Source organism: Narcine bancroftii, chromosome 2 (assembly GCF_036971445.1).
Source record: "Narcine bancroftii isolate sNarBan1 chromosome 2, sNarBan1.hap1, whole genome shotgun sequence".
Taxonomy (NCBI): Eukaryota; Metazoa; Chordata; class Chondrichthyes; order Torpediniformes; family Narcinidae; genus Narcine; species Narcine bancroftii.
The window spans coordinates 241,499,323-241,527,244 of NC_091470.1; the positions used below are offsets into that span (position 1 = coordinate 241,499,323).

At 38.5% G+C, this 27,922-nt stretch overlaps 1 protein-coding gene across 5 annotated transcripts in view; it reads right to left on the bottom strand.

Annotated features, from left to right (window-relative positions):
- The window catches only part of taf2 (TAF2 RNA polymerase II, TATA box binding protein (TBP)-associated factor), a 147,694-nt gene that overhangs the window by 101,610 nt on the left and 18,162 nt on the right, over positions 1-27,922 (bottom strand). For all 5 annotated transcript variants that reach the window (XM_069920591.1, XM_069920590.1, XM_069920593.1 and 2 more), the window contains exons 7-10: positions 25,642-25,826; positions 21,537-21,650; positions 15,199-15,298; positions 6,021-6,106 (exon numbers count right to left, since the gene is read on the bottom strand). In XM_069920591.1, coding sequence (XP_069776692.1) covers positions 6,021-6,106; positions 15,199-15,298; positions 21,537-21,650; positions 25,642-25,826 — 485 coding nt within the window. The remainder of the gene's footprint in view (positions 1-6,020; positions 6,107-15,198; positions 15,299-21,536; positions 21,651-25,641; positions 25,827-27,922) is intronic.

Sequence of the window (27,922 nt, forward strand, 5' to 3'; positions counted from 1 at the left end):
TATCCCGGAAAAAATGGAAAACTTGAGCAATCAGTTTGGAAGCATCAAAAATGTAGTGAGAGAAATGCCTGAAAGGATGGCTGAAATTAAAGAAATCATTGAAGATTTAATGGAAAGAATGAACAAAGCAGAAGTATACTTTGTAAAAACACAAGATACGCTAAAAGCTTTGGAAAAAGACACGAAGAAATAGGAGTGAGACAGAGAAGGTCTGCTGGACAAGATCGACCCTATGGAGAATATTAGCACACAAAATAATGTTTGAATTATTGGAATGAAAGAAGGAATTGAGGGAAGAGATCCAGCGAACTTCTCACGAGTGCTAGAAGACAAATTCAGAGAAAAATTACATGTTGAAAGGGCTCACTGAATCCTCAGACCAAGGAGAGATAGTCCAGTTAAGACTTCTGAATTACTGGTAACAGGAGACAATTCTGGGAGCAGCATATGAATACTCTAAGCAAAATAATGGCCCACCCAAAGATTGACCATGAAAATGTGCTATTTTATTCCTATTTTGAAGAAGCAAAGGAAGAGGTTTGACGACGTAAAAAGACAATTACATTCCAAAAACTTGAAATATTCGATGATAAACCCCACATCTCTGAGGGTCGAAGTAGCAAAAGGTAATCGTCAATTTTTCAAGACTAAGAATGAGATGGAAGACTTTCTGCGAGGTTGCCATGAAAGAAGACTGTGAAGAATGTTTACAATGTTATATTTTTTTAACTGACTTGTATTTATTGTTGAAAAGTAAATTTTATTAAAATGTTCACAGAAAGTTCAGAAAGGAGTGAAAACTTGGGAAAAGTAGTAGCATGGTGGAAACTCCAGTTTAAGGAGAACAATGGTGCCAGGAGAGGAGTATCTATAAAAGATAATGCTAAAAGAGGGGTTCTTCTTCCTTGAAGAATTCTGCGGGCTTTTTGAATGGGCTTTTGGTATTTCCTGCTTACGTCACGTCAGGGCAGGATAGTGTATGTGTTTTTAAAAGGAAAAGATTACTATTATTTAAACAATCAAAAGGGTTTTATTGTTAAACAATATTTGTTGTAAAAAATCAATATGAATAGAATGCTAAAACTTGTTAGTCTTAATGTTAAGGGATAAACAGGTCGTTGAAGGAGGAATGGGTCTTGATGCACCTAATAAAATTAAAGGCAAATATAATATTTCTTGTAGAAAGGTGTCTTACAAAATTGGAACAAGTTAAATTAAAAAGAGGATGGGTGGGACAAGAGGAGTCATGATTTTAATTAATCAGAATATACCAATAATAATAAAAGAGACACTGACTGACTGACCAAGCCAGAAAATTTGTAATCGCACATTGTAAAATTTATGCAGAATCGTGGGCTTTTATGAATATCTATGCACCAAATTATGACGATGAAGCCTTCATGACAGAAATATTTTTATAAACAGCAGAGGGAAGACAAAATATACTGGTTGGAGATTTCAATTTCTGAATAGATCCAATACTGGATAAATCAGCCAGAACAGTAACAAGGGCAAAAGCTGCAAAAACAACACTATCATTTATAAAGGATTTAAATACATTTGATATATGGAGGCAGCTTAACCCCATAGAAAGAGACTACTCATTCTACTCAAGGGTGCATAATTCACATTCAAGGATTGATTAATTTGTAATGCTTTCTCAGTTAAAAAATAGAGTAAAAATGGAATATTTGGCGAGACTTTTATCAGATCATTCACCATTAATTTTAATTACTGCGTAAACGGAAAAAGAAGAGTGCATAGATGGCATCTCAATGCCACTCTGTTGAAAAGGAAAGACTTTTGTTCGTTTATTAAGAGACAGATAGAACTGTTTTATGAAATTAATCTTTCTTCTACTGATAATAGCTTTTTAATGTGGATATGCCTAAAACTTACTTAAAAGGACAAATAATCTCTTATACAAAAAATCTTAAGAGAAAACATGCTACAGAGATGAATGGTTTAGAGAAAGACATAACAAAACTGGAAAAAGAACAGGGTTAGTAGAAAAATCTAGATTATTAGAGTATTAAAAATTTGAGATATAACACATTACAAACCTAAAGAACAGAAAAATTTATACTAAAAACTAAACAAAAATATTATGAATCAGGATAACAGGCACATAAAGTTTTTGTCTTGGCAGGTAAAGGCAGAGGAGTCACCTAGGATGATAAATGCAATAAAAAGAGAGGCCATATTATAACTTATAATCTAAAAGAAATGAATAATATTTTTAGACAATACAGTATTGTCTGGAAATTATACAAATCAGAATTATTAGGAGATGAAAATGAGATGGACAAATTTTTAGGAAATATGAAACTTCCAAAATTAGAAGATAGAGAACAGGTTGATTTGGATCCCCCTTTTATAAAAGAGGAAATTGAAAGAGCACTCTACAAGCTAACAAATCTCCAAGGGAGGATGGGTTTCCTCCCAAGTTCTATAGTGAATGCCTCACATGATGGATGTATTGGACTAGCTGGTGGAAACCCAGACCCTCATAGAATCTTTCTCAATTGCTATAATTACAGTGTTACCGAAGAAAAGTTGAGACCCATTAAAAAAGACATCATCATATAGATCTGATCACTTCTGAATACTGATTATAAAATATTGGCAAAGGGGCTAGCTAATAGATAGGGACAATATTTACCAAAATTAATACATACAGAACAGATGGGATTTGTTAAAAAAAATACATTCTTCAAATAGTCTGAGTAGACTATTTAACATACATATGGAAAAATCAAAGTTGAATCCAATATAACAGTCTCCTTAGGTGCAAAAAAAAACATTCAATCGTTTAGAATGGCATTTTTCATATAAAACTACAAAAATTTGGTAGAGGCAGAAAATTTATAAACTGGGTTAAAAACTCTTTATCATACACCATTTGCCATAATCATAACTAATAATCAGATATCATAATAGATCGAGTAGATAGGGTTATCCTCTGTCCCCAGCACTTTTTATCCTTCCGACTGAACCGCTAGGGGAGATTAATGGATATTAAGGGCTTCAAAGATGAACAGGAATAACATAGCATTAGATTATTTAATGATGATGTGCTATTATACAAGTCAGACCCAGCTAAATCCTTTATAAAATTACGAACAATATTAGAAAAATATGGAAGAATATCAGGTTATAAAATAAATATGGACAAGGGTGAGATAATGCAACTGACAAATTTTAATTATGAAAAATAGCAAAAAAGTAGTAGATTTAAATGGAAGATAGATAGAATCAAATACAGGTATACGATCCTTTATCCGGACACCTAAAATCCGGAAAGCTCCAAAATCCAGCAAGTGGGGACCAGTGGTTGGGGGAGATGGCCGAGGGACAGGCAATCGGAGGAGGCGGCCGGGCAGCCGAGGGACCAGCGGTCAGGGGAGACAGCCGAGGGACGAGCGGTCGGGGGAGGCGGCCGAGGGTCGGGAGGTCGGGGGAGGCGGCTGAGAGACCGGCGGTCAGGGGAAGACGTCCAGCGGCCGAGGGACCGCCGGACGGAGAAAGATGTCCAGCAGTCGAGGGACTGGCAGTCGAGGGAGGCGTCCGGGTGGCTGAGGGACTGCAGTCAGGAGAGGTGGCCGCGGTTGGGGGAGACTGCCGGGCAACTGGAAGGGGGTGGGGGTGGATAGGCAGCACAATTCGGGAGGGCTTTCCAAAATCCAGAAAAATCCTAAATTCGGAACACACTGTCTCCCAAGGGTTCCGGATAAAGGATCGTGCACCTGTATTTAGGAATAATGATGGATAATAATTTATAGAATTTGAACAAATTTAATTACACTCCTCTGTAAGAAAAAAGAGAAAGATTTACAGAAATGTAAAGACCCGCCGATTACTCTAGAGCAGTGGTTCTCAACCTTTTTCTTTCCACTCACATACCACTTTAAGTATTCCCTATGCCATAGGTGCTCTGTGATTAGTAAGGGATTGCTTAAGTTGATACGTGGGTGGAAAGAAAGGGAGAAAACCACTGTTTTAATTCTACCTAATTGACTCATTACATGCATGGTTTCAGAACTCCAAAGGAAATGGAGCAATGGCAATTTTTCTCAAGCAAAAAATTTCAGTAACAATTGGGACGAGAGCAGTCATTCTCAACCTTCCCTTCCCACTCACATATCACCTTAAGCAATCCCTTACTAATCACAGAACACCAATGGCATAGGGATTATTTAAAGTGGTACGTGAGTGGAAAGAAAAAGGTTGAGAACCACTGCTCTAGAGGGAAGAATAAATTTATTAAAATGAAGGTGATGCCAAGATTACAATATCTTTTTCAATCATTGCCTATTGCACTACCTAAAAATGTATTTGAATTATTAAATAATTATATAAGGCAATTCCTATGGAATAACAGTGTCAAGAATTAGGCTTCCAAATTTTAAGAAGTATTATTTATCAGCACAAACAAGATTTTTATCATACTTCTTCGAAGGATACAGCTCCCCACCCCCCTCCTTGGATCCAAATGGGATTGAATTCAATATAAGAGGGGACAGAAAAGGACTTTATTTACAAGTAGATTGTCAAGTTAATCACAAAGAAGACAGCTAACCCTATATTAATACATATAACTACAATGGCAAGAAATAAATGAGTGTATTGGGGAAAAAAAAGCAGGTATATCTTTAAGAACATTATGTAAAAATGTGTGGCTGCTCATGAATCTGGGAACAAAATATTGAATCCATGGTGTGACAAAGGAATAAGATATATTGATGACTGTTATGAGGAAGGATCTCTTATGTCTTTTGAACAATTAAGAAATAAATAAAGATGTAGCCAATGGACTTTCTTTTGTTTTCTCCAGCTAAGATCGTTCCTAAGAGAAAGATGGTTTGGCCCCACCTGAAATTATTTGGCTAGGGAATAAACCTAAATTTATAACTAAGATGTACTATGCTCTCCAGAATGATAGTGCAAAACCAGGTTTACAGAGATCGAGAAAGAGTCAGATCTAGGTGTTGTAATAATGGAAAGATGTTGGTCTGATTGGTGTTTAGACAGCACAGCATTGATTATAAATGCAAGATATGGATTAGTGCAATGTAATTTTTTACATCAATTGTATTTCATACCACAGAAGTTGCATAAATCAAAATCTGAAATATTGGATATGTGTTTTAGGAGTGGTATGGAAATAGGAACATTTTTACATGCTACGTGGACGTATGTGAAGGTGAGATCTTTCTGGCAGGATATTACTGAAATATTAACAAGGATAACAGGGGAGGCCTTCACAGGCAACACAGAGCTTTATCTTTTGGGCAACTTTACTGAAATAAGCAATAAATTAACTACATTTCCAAATTTCATTTGTTAAAACAGCCTTAGCAGTGGCTAAGAAATGTATTGCAATTTCTTGGAAATCCGACTCCCCTCTACATATAGCACGATGGACTGCTGAGATGAAAAGTTGTATAACTATGGAAAAAAAATTACATACAACTTTTAAAGAATAAATATGACATATTTATCAAGATATTGCAACCATATTTGGATCATATAGGAGCCCATTATAATTATAACTATAACAATAAAAATGACAATTATAAATGCTGCCAGTGACTTCCCATAGAATTTTTTATGGTCAACATAAATGTGAGCTCTGATGGTGTGTAGATCTATATTGTGACAAGGGAGGGGGGAGGGATTATTTTGTTTTGTTTGTTTTTTGTAAGAAAACATTTTTTAAATATACACACATCACGTGCTTTGATATTGGAGAGTTTACTATATATATTTATGGGAAAAAAATATAATCAACAGAAATTAACACTTAAAAAATACAAATTCTGCAAAAATATAATCAAAATCTGAGGTTGATTCTTGATCACAAATTCCTGAACATAAAATCAATAACTGAGTGTGGGAAATTTTGCTGCATTACCAAAGGTACTGTATTGAACTGGGCTTTGTTAATCAAGAGAAATTGATGAATGGAGAACTTCCCGTAATCTACCATATCAATCAATTACACATAAAAGATGACTTACGTTTCTTTCTCTTTCACCCCAATAAATGTTGGATGTAGCAAAACACCACCAGTTTTCAATTCATAGTCCACAATTTTGTCCAGTTCCTATAGACAGAAATATTTTACAACATCATATTAATCAAATAAACTCTGGTGCCTATATTCTTATATAATAGTTACTTTTCACTATCATCCCTGTGCTTGCTAACTCAGATTGAACATTATTTCTACAAAGCATGTTTGTAAATTATTTAAAGGCCAGATTCCTCCTTTTTGTTGTACCTCTCTTCAGTCTTACTATACACCATTTCTGTACTCAAATTCTGGTCTCTTAAATCAATCAGGACTGATGGCCACACATTCAGTCACTGAGAACCTGGTATCTGAAATTTCCTGCCCAATTCTTTTCAGTCCTTTAGTATCCACTTTCAAAGTTCAAGTTTTAGATTGTGAGAGCATCAGAGGAGGAGCAAAAGTCTTTACAGAGAGGTGAGTATAGAGAGACAGTTTAAAAATATCACAGAGAATAAAGGGTTAAGTAAAGTGTTGACTTGTGGGAGTGAGTAATTGAGATAATTGGTGGGGAGAAATAAAAGAAAGGGTCACTAAAGAGAAGCGGCAAGTGTGTGGGTAGCCCAGGGTAGGAGAGGAGCTTTGAGGCTTCAGCGAGCTGAGGAAGACCTTAATCCCAGTGAGGTAAGGCCGGTAAGTTTCTTTAATTAATTTAATTAACTTAGGAGTAGGTAATGAAGGCAGTTGTTAGGGCAGTCCAGTGCTCCGGTTGTAGGATGCTGGAAGTCAGGGACAGTTTGTTTGTTCCAGATGACTACACCTCCAAAAGGTGCATCCAGCTGCAGCTCCTGACAAACCAAGTTAGGGAAACCAAACTGGATGAACTTTGGATCTTTTATTTTTGAATATTTTATTTATGATTTTCCAAACTTAAACAAAATATTGTCAACATAATCCTTGTCAATGTTAACAGTATCAGCATTGACTATATTTTACAATGATCAATTCTATAAAATTTTCTGCAGAGTTCAAGCTCTTTCCATCCCCCTCCCTCCCCCTCCCCCACACACCCTCAACATTTAACTTAACTAACCAGTTGCACACACATTGAAGACACTCACAACAAAGGTGTGAAACATATATCAGGGTTTTATGGGTTTGTCATGGCACAGCAGCCAGAGCTCAGGCTGCTTTCTTTTTTTGACTTTACCTGGTTCGGATGGGATGGACCCCCCTCCTCCACCAATTGATGAACAGACGGGTAAGGTAGGGCTGCGAGGCATGATGGTCCACACTATAGTCAAGCTCCTATGGAATTTAAGTATGGTTGCCAATTTTTTTTTAAAGTGTCATACTTTTTTTTCAAGTTGTAAGTAATTTTCTCCAGAGGAAACACAGCTTTGCATTTCTATGTTCTAGCATGCAATGCTCAGGCAGGAGTCAGATTTCCAGGTAACCAAGTGGTTCTCAACCTTTTTCTTTCCACTTGTATACCACTTTAAATATTCCCTGTGCCACAGGTCCTCTGTGATTAGTAAGGGATTGGTTAAAGTGGTGGGTGGAAAGAAAAAGTTTGAAAACCACTGTTTTAATCGTACCTAATTGACTCATAATGTGCACCGTTTCAGAACTCCAAAGGAAATGGACCAATGGCAATTTTTCACAAGCAAAATATTTCAGTAACAATTGGGTTCAGAGCAGTGATTCTCAAATTTCCCTTCCCACTCACATACCACCTTAATCAATCCCTTACTAATCACATAGCACTGATAGCATAGGGATCACTTAAAATAGTATATGAGTGGAAAGAAAAAGGTTGAGCACCACTGATTTAGTTAAAATACATTATTCAAGTTATTGTCTATTCTGACTCCTAGATATTGTGCCCACTTTAAATAAAAGTTATCTTGACATTGACTGTAATTCCCCCTTAGTAAGTGGGATGGTTTCGCTCTTGTCCCAATTAACTTTGTAGCTGGAAATTTCCCCATTGCCCAGTTTGGGCAATTAATTTTCTGGGTCTATCAGATATATCAGTATGTCATCGGCAAATAAATTGATTTTATGTTCTTCCTGGCCTGCTCTAAAACCTTTGATGTCTGGATCCTGGCAAATGACTTTGGCTAGTTGTTCCATGGCTAGTACGAACAGGGCTGGAGATAGCGGGCACCATGTCTACTTGATCTTGTCAGTGGGAAAGCTGGAGAAATTTGTCCGTTGGCCACAACTTTAGCCTTGAGCACATGGTACAGCACCCATATCCAATTTATATCCGCAATTTTCAATCACTTTGAATAGAAAATCTCACTCCAATCAGTCAAATGCCTTTTCCACATCCAGGGCCACAGTTAAACCTCTCTCAGTTCTGGTTTGTGCCAGATGCATTATACTCAACAGTTTGCCAATGTCATCCACTGCCTCTCTTTTTGGAACAAAGCCTGCTTGGTCTTTATTTATTAGTTTAACCAAATGTTTTGCCAATCTATTTCCCAGGGCTTTGGCAAATATCTTATAATCTGTGTTTAGCAGTGAAATGGGTCTATAAGAAGACAGAATTAGTGAATCTTTGTCTTTTTTAAGTATCATCCTAATGAATGCTGTCGAAAAAGATTCCGGGAGGGTATGGGGTCTCCATTGCCAGGTCTACCACTGCCATATAGAGGCATCAGTAAATCTTTAAATTCCTTATAAAACTCAGGTGGAAACCCATCCTTCCCTGGAGACTTGTTAGTCTGCAGTGAATTCAGTGCTTTCCCTATATCTTCTTCTGTAAAGATCTAGGCCTTCCTGTTCTTCTGGGTTTAAATTTGATAACTCTAATTTAGACAGGAACCCGCTGACTTTATTGGAACCCCCGCCTCCCCCCCATTAACTCTGATTTATATAAACCCTCATAGAATTCCTTGAAGGTCTCATTAATCTCTTTTGGTTTATGCATGATCCTGCCATTTCCAGTTATGATCTTCGGATCTTAAGGGAGGCAGAGGAGTTTCAGGGAAACAGTCACACTAAAAGTCAGGAGACAGGTAACTGTGTGACTGTCAGGAGAGGGAATGGGAAGAGGCAGAAAGAGCAGAGCACCCCTGTGGCTGTCCCCCTCAATAAGTATACTGTTTGCGGTACTGTTGGGGGGGGGAAACAATCTATCAGGTCATCTATGAGGTTACATCTCCAGCATAGAGGCTAGCCCCCTCAACTCAGAAGGAAGAAGAGGAGAGCTATGGTAATTGGGGACTCATTGGTTAAGAGAGTAGATAGGAGGTTCTGTGAACAAGATCAAAGCTCTTGGATGGTATGTTGCTTCCTCGGTGTCAGGGATATCTTTTGATTGAGTTCATCGCATTCTGGACAACGAGGACAAGGAGTCAGATGTTGTGATCCATGTGGGGACCAATGACATAAGTAGAAGTAGGGATGAGGTCCCAAAGAGGGGATATCAGGAGATAGGAAAGAAGATAAAAATCAGGACCTCAAGGGTGGTAATCTCAGCATTGCTGCCTGAGCCACATGCCAGAGAGGGTAAGAACAGGAATTTGTGGCAGATAAATGCGTGGCTGAAGAGTTGGTGCCAGAGGCAGGGGTTCAGATTTGTGAATCATTGGGATCTCTTCTGGGGAAGGTGTGACTTGTACAAAAAGGATGGGCTACACCTGAACTGGAGGGGGACCAATATCCTGGCAGGTAGGTTTGCTTGAGCCGTTGGGAGGGTTTAAACTAGTTTGGCAGGGGAGAAGGGAATGAGAATGTGAGTGCAGAGATTAGGGTAGAAAAACAAAAGCATGATGCTCTGTGCTCTGAATTGGAGTACATGCAGGTGATAAAACATAAATGTAGCCAGTTGGAGGGTTTGAAATATGTATATTTCAACATTAGGAGTATTAGGAATAAAAGGAATGAACTTAGAGTATGGATCAGTATGTGGAACTATGATGTTGTGACCATTACTGAAATTTGGCTGGCGGAAGGACAAGATTCATTGATGCATGTACCGGAGTTTAGATGTTTTTTAAAAAAAAGATGGGAGGTAGAAATGTTTTGGGGGGTTGGGGGGGAGGGTAGCATTTCCGGTTAGGGATTGCATCACAGCTATAGAAAATGAGGACTCTGAAGAGGGAGTGCCCACTGAGTTGGTGTGGGTGGCAGTCAGAAATAGGAAGGGATCTATCATTGTGCTGGGAGTAGTCCATAAGCCCCCCCAAATAGCCCTTGGGACACCGAGGAGCTGATAAACAGGCAGATTTTGGAATGGTGCAGGAAATATAGTGTTGTAGTTATGGGTGATTTCAACTTCCCTAATATTGACTGGCACCTACTTGACTGCAAGAGGGATAGATGGGGCTGAATTAGTCAGGTTTGTACAGGTAGTCCCCAACCTATCACCGTTATGGGAATCGAAGAGTTGGTCAGAATTGTGAACATGCGCATACAGAAGTCTTAAAAAAAACACCTTTTTAATTAAATAATTTTTTCATCATACATTTGAAGATAACAACTTAAAGCTTCCTGAATTTATCAATCAACCTTGATGAATCTTTCCACATTCTGCCCATGCTTACCTTGTAATTCAGCGTACTGGGGTCCTGGGCTGGGTGCGGCCATCTTGATTCCTGTACGCATGAGTCTTCAGTTGGCGCATGCGTGAACCTTCAGTGGGTTTGCATATTAGAGTTCAGTTGGCAATATGCACGCGAGTTAAGCGCCCTGACAATATTGAAATCGCAGCCTTAACTCTAGCACATGCACCAACCAAACTCCAATACATGAACCCAACATGCATGCATGGTAGGTTCACATATTGGCATTTGGTTAGGGCATGCGACTTAAGCACACTGATGACATTGAATTTGCGTTCTCAACTCTCACACATGCGCCAAATGAACTCCAATACGCGAACCCACTGCGCATGCGCATAATGAAGACTTGCACATTCGCACAGAAATTAAGAAGGCCGCACCTAGCCCGGAACGCCAACTAACAACAGAAGTACGTACATTTTGGCTCTTACACGCCCAGTACCCCTGTTATAGTTTGTGAAATACAACATAAATCATGTAAATTTTATTTATTTATAATTATTTATTTTTAAAATTTGGTCATACGTGGGGATGACTTTAAGTTGCATAGGTCGTAAGTTGAGGACTACCTGTATAAGAAGGATTCCTGACACAGCATGTGGACCAGCCAACTAGAGGAGAGGCCATACTGATCTAATTCTGCAGACTAAACCTGGTCAGGTGGCGGACCTGCGGGTGGGGGAGCATTTTGGTGAGAGTGACCACAACTTCCTTAGCTTTGACATAGCTATGGAAAACGATAAAAACAGTCAAACTGGGAAAGTGCTTAACTGGGGAAGGGCTAATTATGAAGGGATGAAGAAGAAACTAGCGAGAATAAATTTGAAACAGATTTTTAAGGGTGAAAGCACAGAAGTAATGTGGAGGAAGTCTTGGAACCACATGTGCAAGGTTCAAGATAGGTTTGTCCCACTAGGACAAGGAAAAGATGGCAGGAAAAGAGAACCGTGGCTGACAAAACAGGTCAGGCAATCAGTCAATAGAAAGAAGGAAATGCACATTAAAAATAGGAAGCAGGAAACAGAGTTCATGAGAAGTATATGGTTGTCAGGAAGGAGATTAAGAAAGGAGAGCTCGAAGGGGGCATAAGAAGGCCTTGGCATGTAGAATTAAGGAGAACCTCAAGGTGTTCTATGCATATATGAACAACGGAAGGATGATGAGAATGAAGGTGAGGTCGATAAAGGAGTCAACGTGCCTGGAGGCAGAGGGGGCTGGGAAGGTCCTAAATTAATACTTTGTGTCAGTATTCACAAGAGAAAAAGACCTTGATCACGGTGAGGTTGAAATTGAACAGCCCTGTGTGCTGGAAAATGTAGAGATTAAGGAAGAGGAAGTGTTGGATCTTCTTAAAAATATCAAGATTGATAAGTCCCTGGGGCCAGGCGCAATATACTCTATGCTGTTGTGGGAAGCGAGAGAAGGGATAGCTGTGGCAGTAGCTATGATCTTTGCATCCTCTTTGGCCACAGATGGAGGATTGGAGAATGGCAAATGTAGTCCCCTTGTTTAAAAAAAGGTAATAAGGAGAATTCTGGGAATTAAAACTAGTGAGTATTGCATCAGTGGTGTGCAAAGTTATGGAGAGGATTCTTAAGGATAAGATCTATGAACATTTGGATAAGTACAGTCTTCTCAAGGATAGACAGTCTTCTCAAGGATAAGTCAGCATGGGCTTTATGAAGGGAAGGCCATGCCTCACAAGTCTAATTAAGTTTTTGAGGAAGTATCAAAAGAAATTGATATGGGTAGGGTGGTAGGTGTGGTCTACATGGATAAGGTCTCTCATGAGAGACTCCTCCAGAAAGTCATGAAGCATAGGATTAGTGGAAGCTTCGCTGTGTGGTTAAAAAATTGGCTTGTAGGGAGAAAGCAGAGAGTAGTAGTGGAAGGAAAGTATTCTGCCTGGAGCTCGGTGACTAGTGGAGAGCCTCAAGGATCTGTTCTGGGACCCATGCTCTTTGTGATTTTTATAAATGACCTGGATGAAGAAGCAGAAGGATATGTCAGTAAGTTTGCAGATGACATGAAGGTTGGAGGAGTTGTGGATGGAGCTGAAGGTTGTTGAAGGTTACAAGAGGATAAAGACAGATTGCAGAGTTGGGCAGAAAAGTGACAGATGTATTTTAATCTAGATAAGTGTGAGGTGATGCATCTTGGAAGGACAAACAAGAAGGTTGAGTACAGGGGTTAATCGTCGCTTACTTTAGAGTGTGGATGAACAGAAGGGCCCTGGGGTTCAAATCCATATATCCTCGAGGTCACCGCGTGGATTGATAGGATAGTTAAGAAGGTCTATGGGATACTGGGATTCATTAATAGATGGATTGAATTCAGGAGTAGAGAGGTCACATTACAACTCTACAAATCTCTGAAAAGATCACACTTAAAGAGTATTGTGTTCAGTTCTGGTCACCTCATTATAGGAAGGATGTGGAAGTTATGGAGAGGGTACAGAAGATATTTACCAGAATGTTGCCTGGATTGGGAAACAAATCTTTGAAGGCAAGGTTAGTAGAGCTGGGGCTTTTCTCTTTGGAGCGTAGAAGGATGAGAGGAGATGATAGAGGTTTACAAGGTTATGAGAGGCATGGATAGGGTGGAGAGCCAGCACCTTTTTCCCAGGGCAGAATCAGCAAACACCAGAAGACGCAAGTACAAAGTTAAGGGAGGAAGGTTTAGGGGAGACATCAGGGCTAAGTTTTTTAAACAGAGCTGTAGGTACCTGGAATGCTTTGGTGGAGGCTGAAATATTGGGGGCATTTAAAAGACTCTTAAACAGATACATGGATGAAAGAAAAATATAGGATTATGGAGTAAGGAGGATTTAATACTTTTTTTTAAACAACGAATATGTAGGTCAGCACAACATCAAGGGCCGAAGGGCCTGTACTGTGCTGTAACATTCTATGTTCTCTTGAAATCTTTGCTGTGCAACCATTAATCCACTGGGACAATTTCCAGTTACCTCCTCCCAAAACTGCCTCATGTTTCGCTGAGACCACCTTGTATTCCAGAAAAATGATGGCTGCATTTTAATTTGATTTGCCAAAGGACCACTGCATATAAGTTAATAATAACTCCAGACTTTGTGAAGTGAACAACCTTGCCTCTATACTCATCTGAACTACATTTCCTCAGAAAGTGAAGCACTAGCTATTGATCTCTCTAATCACAACAAGGTTTTGGTCATCTCTCCTAACTTGATTGAGACCTCCCGATCAGAGTTGGTTTCAGATCACATTTAAAAACAAAATTAGCAAATACTTCATACTCTCTAAAAGAGCAAGGAATCATGCCAGATTCCACAAAGCTTGGGATTGTACACAAAGAATCCATTTCCTCTTGCCAGTAAACTTCAAACTTGAAAAAGAATATAATGATAAATTCTTGGACACAAAGGGATATGGAAATGAATTAAGAAATTTTATGAGATCAGATAAAACATGATTCATTTGCACACCAGGCTTTGGGAACTAAATCCCCCTCTCCTTCACTAATTTTGAGTGTGTGTTTTTTTTTTACAGACAATTAATACATTGAACTGATTTCAGATAGGATTCAATATTAGCAGAGCACTTATTGACAACTAAAGATGACCAAATTGGCGACCAATTAATATCTACTGTTAATCAATCTTAAAGACAGCATAATTTCAAGTCAGGTCACCTTTATTTATTGTTCAAGCCATGCTCGCATGGTATAGGCGAGATAGTGTTTCTCCAGGACCACAGAGTATATTTACATAAATATGTTAGAGTAGAAGTTAAAAATATTAAAATATATACATTAACAGTCCATGGTACCCTATCCATAAATGTTTTGGGAATTCAGGAGCCTGATGGCTTGGGTGGGGGGGGGGGGGGGGGGAGAAAAGCTGTTACCCAATCTGGATGCAAGGACCCGAGTACTTGATGGCAGAAGGGACAACAGTTTACATGAGGGATGTGTGAAGTCTTTCACAATATTTATTGCCTTTCACCTGCATTGAGTGTTGTAGATGTCATTCATGGTAGGAAGAGAGCCCTCCAATTATCTTTTCCGCTCACTTCACTATCCTCTGCAGGGTTTTGCGGTCCGAGGAGGTACAGCTTCCAAACCAGGTGGTGATGCAGTTGCACAGGATGCTCTCAATACATCCTCTGTAGAATGTAGTGAGAATGAAGGGTGAGAGATGAACTTTCCTCAGCCTTCACAGGAAGTAGAGGTGCTGCTGGGCTTTCTTGGCTACAGAGCTAGTGTTAAGGTACTAGGTGAGATTCTCTGCCAAGTGCTCCAAGAAACTTGATACTCTTTGACAACCTCAACAGTCAAGTTGCCAATGGTCAGTGGAGCGTGGCCCCCCCCAGGCCCTCCTGAAGTTGACAATTTCAATAGGATTGATCTTATAAATAATTTGCATAACCTTTCATTCATTGCACTTGGCTGGAAATATAAATGCTTTTATTAACTGGATTTAGTTTAGTTTTATTCTGGAGTTTTGCCCACTGTAGGTTTCAGAGATGTTATCTAATTTCCTTTTCCTGCAAGGTAGAGTATTTGCTGGAAGTTCCTTTCAAAGTGTCATCCTATATCTAGTTCACTTAGAATATTCAAACCAGTTTGTATTACCTCTTTAATCCAGTGTCTGTACTCATTAACACCAAATGTTTTTTTCATCCAAAGGCCAAAAATGTATCCAGAGATTCCTTTCAACACCCATTCATCTGACCTGCAAAATAAATGAAAAAAATAGTATTCAAAAGAATGAAGAAATTTAAAATTAATGCAACAAAATAATCTTTTCAACCTCATTGTTCATTCATGATAGAGAGTACAAGAAAAAATTTAGTAAATTTCAATGGAATTTTCAGGATTTTGGGGGAAAGAAAATCACCATAGGAAACCTGCTTATAAAAGCACAGAATGCATTATGTCAGACTTAGATATAACCAGGGATTTTACCATTGTGAATGACAGACAATTGTAACTTCCAGTTGGTGTTAGTAACCATTGAAAATATAATTTTTTTTTAACCAAAGAGATATGTGCTACACCATTTTGAATTGACACAATACAAACTTCATAATAATTCCACAATAATTCAAGTAAAACAGAAGTATACCGTAATCTATAAATCATTGTCACATCACTTTCATTCTGATTATAGAACACACTTGCTTTATTATCAATAGTTTTTGCAGCATTTCAATGAACCACAGAATGCTGCGGCACAGAAAACAGGCCATTTGGCTCTTCTAGTCATTCCGCTAGTCCCATTGACAGCTCCTATTCCATAACCCTCCAGACTTCTCCCATCAAACCAACATTCACCCAATCAGATGGCAGCTCATTCCACACTCTCGAAGTAAAGAACTTTCCCCTGATGTTCCCCCTAAACCTTTCCCCTTTCAGCTTAAAACTATGACCTTTCGTATTTATCTCCCCAAATCTAAGTGGAAAGAGCCTACTCACATCCACTTTGTCTATACCTCTCATAATCTTGTAAACCTCTATCAAATCTACCTTTATTCATCTTCGATTCAAGGTATAAAGTCCTGTTTAATCTTTCCCTGTAACTCAACTCCTGAAGACCTGGCAACATCCTAGTAAATCATCTCTGCATTCCTTCAATCTTATTGATATCCTTCCTGTAGTTAAGCAACCAGAATTGCACACAATATTCCAAATTTGGCCTCACCAATGTCTTAAACAACTTCAACACAACATTCCAACTTTGATTTATAAAGGCTAAGATGACAAAGCTTTCTTTACAACTGTCCACCTGCGACACCACCTTTAGGGAATTATGTATTTGTATTCCCAGATCTCCTCTGAACTCCTCAGTGCCCTACCATTTACTGTGAATGCCATCCCTTGGTTTTCCCTTCCAAAATGCAACACTTCACAATTGTTTGCATTAAACTCGATCTTCCATTTTTTAGCCCTTTCTCCCAGTTAGTCCAGATTCCTCTGCAGGCTTTGAAATTCTTCCTCACTGACCACAACACCTCCTATCTTTGTGTCATCAGCAAACTTGTTGATCCAATTTACCACATTATCATCAAGATTATTGATATAGACAATAAACAACAATGGTCCCAACACAGATACCTGAGGCACACTACTAGTCACAGGCCTCCAGTCCAAGAAGCAATCACTCTCTGTCTTCTCCCACACAGTCAATTTCAAATCCAGTTTACAACTTCTCCATGGATACCTAGTGTCTTAACCTTCTGAACTAACCTCCCATGTGGAACCTTGTCAAAGACCTTACTAAAGTCCATAATGACAACATCCACAACCTCGAAAAACTCTACAAGATTTGTTAAACACGACCTACCATGCACAAAGCCTATATATTCTATCTCTAAGAACTCCTTCCAATAATTCACCTACTCCTGACATTAGGCTCTATAATTACCTGGTTTAATTTTGGAGCCTTTTTAAAATAACAGGACAACACGAGCTACCCTCCAAACCTCTGGCACCTCCCCCATGGCTAAGGACATTTTGAATATATCTGTCAAGACCCCTGCAATTTCTCCACTAGTTTCCCTCAAGGTCTGAGGAAATATCATATCTGGCCCGGGGGAATTTATCTTCCTTTATTTGCTGTAAGGCAACAAGCACCTCCTCCTCCTTAATCTGCATATCTTGACATTTCTGTTCGTACAATCTCCCCCATCTCTTAAGGCTCCACACATAGTTGATCACTCTGATCCTCTAGGGCACACATGTCAAACTCTGGCCCGCGGGCCAAATTTGGCCCGCGATATAATTATATTTGGCCCACAAGATCACATTAAATATATATTAGAGTTGGCCCGCTGGCCGCCGCGCCAGTATAGCGCATGCACACTGAAGGTGAAAATGAAGACGCCGGAGGTGTGGAGGGATCTCAGAGTCCCGAATCCCGGGGATCGGAGCGCCGCACTCAGCCCGCCCGGCTCCCGGACACACAGACGCGGCTGGAGTTGGGGACCATCCTCGCTGGGTCTGCGCTTCAGCGGTGACGCCGGACCGAACGTCTCGTTGGCGATGCCTTCCCTCTCGCTCCGTGCACGGCGGACCCTGCCTCCCGCTCCTTTTGTTGGAGACGGGCCCGGCGCCGTGAGATCGCAGTTTAATCCCTCTCCAACCATGGGAGGGGGGTGGGAGCAACGCGCTCTTCTCAGCCAATTCCTCCACCGCCCCGGACACCGGCGTTTCAATGGGGGATTCGGGTGCCTTCGTCAGGCGACCGACCTGTTGGTCCAAGACAAGGGGAGAGCGTACAAACTCCACACAGACAGCACCTGAACTCGGGTGAACGTGGAGCTGTGACCGCACATTCCACATCAGGACTGTGTGTAAGATTGGGAGCAGTGAGACGGAAGCTTATTTTGTTCCTGTGATTTAAGCCTTTCTTGGGGTGGGGGGGGGGGGTTTCTTCTCTGACAACTTGCCTAACAATTAACCTAATCAGATGTGGAGTTACCACAAAACAACAGTTCTCAAACTTTTTCTTTCCACTCGCGTCCCTGTGCCATTGGTGCTCTGTGATTAGTAAGGGATTGCTTAAGGTGGTCTGTGGCTGGGAATAAAAAGTTTGAAGACCACTGCTTTAATCATCCCTCATTGACTCGTCATGTGCACGGTTTCAGAATGCTAAAGGAAATGGGCCAATGACAATTTTTCTCAAGCAAAATATTTCAGTAACAATTGGGTCTAGAGCAGTGATTCTCACCCTTTCCTTCCCACTCACATCCCACCTTAAGCAATCCCTTACTAATTACAGAGTTCCGATGGCATAGGGCACACATTTCAAATTCTGGCCCGCGATATAATTATATTTGGCCCGCAAGATCATTTCAAAAATGTATTAGAGGTGGCCCGCTGGCCGCCGCGCCAGTATAGCGCATGCACAGTAATACAAATCCCAGAATGCATTGACGTCAGCCTGCTAATCGCCCCCACCTCCTCTGTTTACGTTGCAGGGTCTCACCGTGGACTCTGGTTTTGGGGCCTGGCCGGTGTCAGGGGAAGCCAAGGCCGCTTCCCAGTGCCCGGAACCGGAGGCCTCAGGCCTGACCTCGCCAGGACCGTTGCCCACTCCCCCTCCCTGCCGCAGGCCGACCCGCAACTCACGGTGACGGGGCCGCTGATCCGCCGAGATGCCGCCCTGCAACTCACAGTGACGGGGCCGCTGATCCGCCGAGATACCGCCCTGCAGCGAGAGCCGATGCCCCCGCACTGTCGTTGTCCAACCCGATCGCCCGCAAACCCCGCCCTCCCGCACACAGGCCTGAGTAAGGATTATGAACTTTAATCTCAGGATAAAACGATCTTCCAATAGTTTCATGTCACAGTGATAAATATATTCCTGGTTAAAAATGGTCCTGCACCTGGATACAAGCTCATTAGGCATAAAACTTGAAAAGTGTGTAAATCAAAGGATATCTGTACCAATGGAAAAAGGGCATGGCAAATAACCCTGCTAGAGTTCATGCCCACAATCAGTCACCCATTTAATTGTTTCAGGAATCATGTTATTCTCCCACATTCTCAATAGACCTCAGATTTTACTATTCGACAGCACACTAGCAACATTTGACAAATCCTCTATAGAGAAATATTATTTATTGAATATTTTATTTCTCATTTGTTAATGCTTCTGGAAAGAGTTTATCCAAAACTATTATTAAACATTTATTTTAATAAGAAAAAGTTTAATATTACATATGTTGAAAGAAGAGAAAACATGCAGATGTTGTTGAAAATTTTCAATAAATATTTAATTCGGCCCTCGACTTAGTCCAAGTTTTTAATTTTGGCCCTCCGTGAATTTGAGTTTGACACCCCTGCTCTAGGGGACCAATTTTTTCCCTGAACAACATTTTACTCTTAATATACTTGTATAAACCCTTTCACATTATCTGCCAAAGCAACCTCATGTCTTTTTTTCCCCTTCCTGATGTCCTTCTTGAGCATTTTCTGTACTCTTCAAGTACCTCATCAGCTCCTTGTTGCCTATACTTGCTATACACCTCCCTCTTCTTCTTAACCAGATCACCAATATCCCTTGAAAAGCAGGGTTCTCTATGTCTGTCAGCTTTGCCTTTAATCCTAACAGGAACATGCAAACTCTGCACTCTCAAAAGTTCGCCTTTGAAGGCCACTTACTTAACACAACCTTGCCAGAAAGCAACATTTCCCCCAATCCACTCTTCCTAGATCCTTTCTCATTTCCACAAAATTTGCCTTCCTCAAATTTCCTTAGAGATTTCAAACTCTGCATGTTTCCCAATTATGGGATCTAATTATAAGATAATTAAAACTCTGTAAAATTCTTCCTCTTTCATCCAAAGCCAACACTTCATTACAATGAAAGAAAACCACCTTTGAATAAAGGGCCCAAATCAAATGAACCCATCATTCATTAGAAGATTTTCAATATTGGCATTAAAGCTCTTTATAATGAAAGGGAATCCCTTTTTGCAGTTACCAATGATTTCAAATTGTTAAAGATCTATCATTAAGAGGACATATTAGATAGTTTTGAAAAGGAAAAATGCATAAAATGCCTCTTATATGAGTACAATATTACAGATGCTGGAAAATATATCTTCCTGCTTATTTGAATCAGTTATCCTCATCAGATTTTAAAAAATCTCTAGCTGATAGATGAATATGGTAGCAAAAAAAATCATTAATGAGAAAGATCAATATGCAAAATAAGATTTATTTGCTGGGTTGTCAACAACACAGCAGACTAAATCATTATGCATCCATTTGCCTGTGAACTATCCCTTTAAATGTTTTAATTTTAAACTATTACTCAGCAGAAGTGCACATCATAAATCAGACATATCTACTAAGTGCTTCCCAAAGGGAATCGTGGCATGGTAAACTAATCAAGTCCTTTTTACATTCCAATTGCAGTTGTGTCTAAGTCAACTTGGAAGTTATATTCTTTGCCAGTGATGTTAGATGAAATAGAAAGATGAGAAAACAAATTACATAAAAGGGAATTGAGGTTGAGAATATGTTTGGTGCATATGTTCGATAGCACGGTTTACTCAAATACAGCCCCTGATTCTGAAGATTTTGCACAAAGAATGGTACAAAGATCAAGACACTATATTCAAAATGAAATATGTAAATATACATTACAATAAACTGTCAAAAATGTGTTTTAATATTCACAATTATTTTGAAAGTCATTAAACAAGAGATTACATATCATTTGATTAAAAAACAACTAATCATTTTAGTCATTCAAATAAACTAAACATTTCATTGTTGCATGTTCCAAGAATCCTGTTGATATACTCAAGTAGTGTTTGATTAAATTCTAGATGAACATGTTTTCAAACTTAAAAAAAAGATGTTGAATGAGACACCAGGATTTAATCATACAAAATAAATCATCAACCAGAAAATTCTAGAATTTAGTGCAGTGTATCAAAAAATTGCTTAACAAGACTTTTAAAGTTGTGGGTCTTAATCTTAGTCTGAGAGGTTAATGAAGGAGCTTGAAAATATGTAGAGCCATTTAGATATTTTGGATACCTGAGAGTGCCATTATTTCCCCACGTTTAGTCTTTGTTGTCAACCTGGACATACACAACCAACAAATTGCACGATGGAAACGTCATGACCATTTCATAATGCTCCAAGTGCATATTTTGATAAGAACTGCTAAGACTTCTTTGAAAAGAACAAGATACTATAGTCACTAAAACAGGAAGCTTGGGCCCCAATTTAATGTTTCTCCTTCCATCAATTTACCAGCTATTTTATTAATGCGAGGCAAATGTCATCAAATGAATCAAGCTGATAACAATATTAATTCAGGCTGTTTGTTATAATTTTTGTAAATATATTGCGAAGTTTTAATTGTACTGAGAGAGTCAATACACAAAACTATCAATGAGGTAAATTTATTAAGATGTTCTTGGCTCCACTGTTTTATATACCGTACTCACCAAGACATTCTGGAAATGAAACAGCCAAAGAACTGCTGAGCCAGTGCTTGTGCTAAACATCGTCTGGTAAGTGGCGTCTGATCTATAATCATGGCACTGTGTAGGAGGTTTGTGCTAAATGAGAGGTGACAAAATGGTACAAGTATTACAAACAAAAGATACTTTTAAAAAAGAATTATTATGGTCTCATGATAATAAAGTTTCAATTAAGACTAAATACTGTGTTTAGTCAGCTTTTCAAATTACTGGAAAGTTGTCAATTCTTTCATATTCACTCTTTAAACTTGCACTTCATGGTAGTAACATAACAATTGGCAATGGTTTTCATCAACAGTGTCTCAAAGTTAAGAACAAACACATGAAACTATAAAACAACTGAAAGAACTGGCAATGATCATGAAACTTATTTAGAGACTTTCATATCTTGGAACAGTCTAACAATGTCCTGTTGCGAATGCACACATTAAACAGCACAAAGTAGTCATTAGATATTTCCCCATGCAGAAATGATACCAACAAGCAAAACTTAATTTCTGCTCTTACAGGATGTATCATTATGATTTTCATGCTTTTTTATTCCTTTACTCCTAATGTGGTAAATTATTTTTAGATAAGCTATGTAACCAGAACTTCTGTAGGGCACACTCTTTACTTCAAACTTGTATTCCCTGTGTGGAACAATCCAACTTAACTTCAATGTCTGACTGAATTTGTGACTCAGTTTTTATTTTCCAGATTGTATGACTGAAACATCAGGGAAATGAGTTTGATAAAGTTCCATATTCCTGCAGAGCCACATGGATTTTTTCTAGTTTGCTGATCTCACCGAACCTCTGCATCAGATGAAAATGAGTAATGGATTGCACAGATTATTTACTACTGAGGCATGTCAATCTCAGTAAATACTTAGTTCTCTTAATGGTACAAATGTCAGTTCAGTTGACTTTTACAGGGGTTGGTAATCTCATCAACTACAATCAAAATTCATTGCAGATGAATAACGATCATATGAGTTTGCAAGAAAGGTGCAAGTGCCAAGGAATTGCTCCCACTGATAAAAATTGATGTGGTATTTGTGAAGAAAATTGACAAAACAATGAGAATTATATTTGTGTAAATGTCATACCAGATAGAGGGAAAAGGAATTCAATTTCTTTTTTTATTGGAAGTCAAACACACTTTTATTTTAAATCTTGTGTTAACTGCATGCTTTCTGAATCTTGATACAAAATATGGATTACCAGATGAGATATTTGATAGAAAATTTGTGCCTTTGCAGGTTCCAGTTTTCTATTTATTCAGTTTAATAATCAGAAGATTATTCGGTTGGATGCACAATTCTCTGACCTGTTCAGCAGCATACATCACCTAATTTGCATTCTTAGTGTCTTTTTTTAAATTTTTTTTATTTTTCACACTATGAACCATATTAACCAAATTACACACAAACATTTCCCTCTTGAATAAACAGTGTCATTTTCTCACCTTTCTCCTCCTCCCTCCTTCCCACCCCCCCTCCCTACCCACTCAACGTTCACCATATACAATACAATAAACCCATTAAACAATGTCGTCACACAATGAAAATAAACAAGAAAATTGTGTCATCTACTTTTACACACTGGGTCAGTTCATTTCGTCTTCTTCTCATTCTGTCATTTTAGGGGGTGGAGGTCCGCGGTAGGCCCTCTCTGTTGTGTTCCATGTACAGTTCCCAAATTTGTTCGAAAACTGTGACTTTACTTCTTAAATTATATGTTATTTTTTCCAATGGAATACATTTCTATGTACCATTGCTGTACTCTCAGGCTCTCTTCTGATTTCCACGTTGACATTATACATTTTTTTGCTACAGCTAAGGCTATCATAATAAATCTTTTTTGTGCTTCATCCAAGTTGAGGCCGAATTCTTTACTTCTTATATTACTTAGAAGAAAGATCTCTGGATTTTTTGGTATGTTGCTTTTTGTGATTTTATTTAATACCTGATTTCGATCTTTCCAAAACTTTTCCACTTTCTCACATGTCCAAATTGCATGTACTGTTGTTCCCGTTTCCTTCTTACAGCAAAAACATCTATCTGATACTGTTGGGTCCCATTTATTTAACTTTTGGGGCGTGATATATAGCCTGTGAAACCAATTATATTGTATCATACGTAACCTCGTGTTTATTGTGTTTCACATAGTTCCGGAGCATAGCTTTTCCCATTTTTCATTTTTTATCTTTATGTTTAGATCTTGTTCCCACTTTTGTTTAGGTTTACAGCTTATTTCATCATTTTCCTTATCTTGCAGCTTGATGTACATGTTTGTTATAAATCTTTTTATTATCGTTGTTTTTGTAATCACATATTCAAAGCTGCTTCCTTCTGGTATTCTCAGTCTGCTTCCCAATTTGTCCTTTAAGTAGGTTTTCAGTTGGTGGTATGCCAACATTGTACCGTGAGTTATACCATATTTGTACTTCATTTGTTCAAAAGATAATAATTTATTTCCCAAAAAACAATTTTCTATTCTTTTGATCCCTTTTCTCGCCCATTCTCTAAAGGAAAGGTTATCTATTGTGAAAGGGATTAGTTGATTTTACATCAATATTAATTTTGGTAGTTGGTAATTTGTTTTTTTCCTTTCTACATGAATCTTCTTCCAAATTTTGAGCAGATGGTGCAGTACTGGCGAACTTCTATGTTGCACCAGTTTTTCATCCCACTTATAAAGTATATGTTCTGGTACCTTCTCCCCTATTTTATCTAGGTCTAACCTGGTCCAATCTAGTTTTTCCCCTTGTTTGATAAAAATCTGATAGATATCTTAATTGTGCTGCTCTATAATACTTCTTAAAGTTTGGTAGCTGTAAGCCCCCTTGCTTGTACCATTCTGTTAATTTATCTAGCGCTATCCTCAGTTTCCCCCCCTTTCCATAAGAATTTCCTTATTATTTTCTTTAGCTCATTGAAGAATTTCTCTGTTAAAGGAATTGGTAACGATTGTATCCTTAGGAAGATATTCATTTTAATGCAATTTACCCTTCCTATCAGTGTTAGTGGTCAATCTTTCCAATGTTCCAAGTCATCTTGTAATTTCTTCATTAATGGCTGACACTTTAATTTGTATAGATGGCCTAGATTATTATCTAGTCTAATACCTAGGTATCAGATTGCTTGTGTTTCCCATTTAAATGGTGATTCTTTCTTAAACTTTGTGAAATCCGCATTATTCATTGGCATCACTTCACTTTTATTTGCGTTGATCTTGTACCCCGATATTTCTCCATACTCCTTCAATTTCTTATGTAATTCGTTCATTGATAATTCTGGTTCTATTACGTATACTACGATGTCATCTGCAAATAGACTGATTTTATTTTCTGTTCTTATCAGTTCTGCCAAGGGTTCTATAGCTAAAGCGAACAGTGAAGGAGATAGTGGACATCCCTGTCTAGTTGACCTGCTTAATTTAAATTGGTTCGATATATAAAATGAACTCAATTTCTTTAAATCAAGTTAAATATCAGAGACAAAGGAGAATGATAATTTAGTTTTTTCAACAAGTCAGTATTGAAGAAAGCTCAAAATAATCTAAAGTTACAGGACTGCTCCTGGAACCAAATGTGTTAACTCATTTCAGTTTGGAGTGGAAATACACCCATGGTGCAACATTGGACACCAGTGCGTTATTATGTCTTATTCATTAGATACAAAGGCTTTAACAAGGGCGCAGAGAGATTTTGAGCGGCTTCATCTTAAATGGATGGAATGAAGAAGTTGGGACTATTCTTCTTAGAGCTGAGGTGGTTGCATGGGGATACATTCCTTATCAAATAGCAGTTGGTCAGCACAAATTATTAAATGAAACCTATAATCCTCCTGTTATTCTGGTCTGCAGCTTTACCAATGAAAGCATCACAGATGTGTACCATACTTCATTTGAAGCTTCAAACTGCTTTGCTAATTGTCAAGCAATAGTTTTGAAAATTATTTTCAACTGTTCAATTTACCCAGAAGCTTCTGCCAATCTGATTTGAGCAGGCAGTTAATAAATATTTGCACACATTCTACTGATCAGTCAACATCTCCAGCAAGAGATGGTCTCAACCAACTCACCTTAAAATACTCATAGATGCATATGATGCTACTTCTACATAGGCTTCATCAACAAATACAGTCTTATAATAGGCATAGGGGTATCTGCAGGTCAGAATCTCTTCATAAAACTCAAAAATCTCATGAAGGAAGGATGTGGTGTGTTTCAGGAGTGGCAACAATTGGGGTAGGCAGAAATGTGTCACCTGGAAAGTATGACATCAAAACGTGAAACATGTCCTTCCAATGTAACAAATATATCTTTTTTAGGTTACATCAAAATGAAAGATATTGCATTTAATTTCACTCCACATACAACTTATGCTGCAATGTATTCATTCAGTTCAATTATTAGCAACATTAAATGGAACACTTGTGCTTACATTTTCACACAACTAGAGAAAAATTAATATTCAAGCTTTTTGAAAAAAATCTTTATTAAGCATGTCTTGAAGATTTCCAACAAAGAAAGTATGATTTTGAATAGTTTTTAATTTTATAAATACTGTACCATGGAAGAACACAAGAAAGAAGGTCAGACCATCCCTCAGTCCTGTTTTGCCTTCCAAAGAGATTACGATTGATCTTTAACCTCACTGCCTCCTTTCTGCAATAACCCGACATTCTTCGACTTGCATAAATCTCTAAAAATCTGACATCTTTCTTTAATATACTCAGCATGAGTCTCCAAAACCCCCTCAAGTAGGGAATTACAAAGATCTACTATCCCCTGTATGTGTTTCCCCTCATCTTTGTGCTAAATGGTTGACTCTTTTAGTCTGAGACAAATTCAAGACACTCCAACCAAAGAAAACATCACATCTGCATCCACCTTGAAAAAAACAAGATTTTAAACTGAGATCTTCTCTCATTCTTCTAAACTCTAGAACTAGTCTGTTGAATCTCTCTTCATACCAAATAAACTCACAATCTCAGAAATATAACTGATGAATCCTTATTCCTTGTTGCTCTTCCTCTATCACCAATATATCACTCTTTTGGTAGGGAGACAAAACCGCTTGGCAATATTCAAGAGCAGTCTCAGAAGCACTCAATATAATTTGAGAAAGATACCTCCAATCTGGTTCTCACACCCTCTTGAAATAAAGGTCAACCTATCTCTTGCCTTCCTAAATGTTTGCTGAATTTCAGCGTTAACTTTATGTGATTATGTGCAAGGGCATTCAGGTCCCTCTGAACACCAAAATCTTTCAACCTGTCACAATTAAAATAAAACTTTGTATTTTTTTCCCAAGCAAAGTGGATGACTTCACATCTTTGCACAATATCCTTGCCGATTCACTTTCTGCCTCCTAACTGTGAAGCTTCCCCAGTCATCCTCCTAACTGCCCAAGTTAGCATGATCATCAAAAATCCAAATCCTAAAAAAAAATCTTTTCAATTAGTTTTCTCATATTTATTAAGCTCATCACAAGTGCAAAACTTTCAAAAGATCGAGCAAATATAATTCAGGGCAGCATGGTTTTTGTAGCAGTTAGCGCAATGCTATTTCAGCATCAACAACTTGGGTTCAAATCCGACATGGTCTGCAAGAAGTTTGGACATTCTCCCTGTGACATGCATAGGTTTTACTCCAGTTTCTTCCCACTCTCCAAAATTCCACAAGGTTGGTCGTTTAATTGGGTGTTATTAAATGGCACAGGTTTCAATAGCCAAAATAAACTTTTACTGTGCTGAATCATTTCTGATAAATACTAATAATCAAATTCCCTTTTCGCAGATCCACGTTGATTCTACTTGTTAATTTTATTATTACCTCTGTGGCCCATAAGCCACTTTCTTTATAAAAGATTCAAGCATTTGCCTTACTACTCATAACATACAACTTGCATCAGTCTTTTTCCCAGGATAGATACATCTAGAATTGGACAGCATGAATTTTAGGTGAGAGATGATAGGATTTAAGAGGGACCTGAGAAACAACTTTTTCTCTCAGAAGATATTCCAGATCTGAACGAGTTACCAGAGGAAGCAGTTGAAGCAGATAAGATTTTGGTGGTCAAAAGACCTTTGGACAAATATCGAAAGAAAAAGTTTGGAAGGGAATGGACCAAATGTAGGCGATGGGACTAGCCAGGAATGGATAACTTGGATAATAAAGATTGTTCCATCCTGTATGATTCTACGGCTCCATGCAAACTGGTGTATTGTTCCCTGTATACTCTCCTTTACATATAAGGTTTGGAGATGCAGGTTTAGAGTGTATGGATTTTTAAAGAACTCTCCACAACCACCACATTCAAAACCCTATACAAGGTTTTTTTTCACTTTTCAGTTCCAT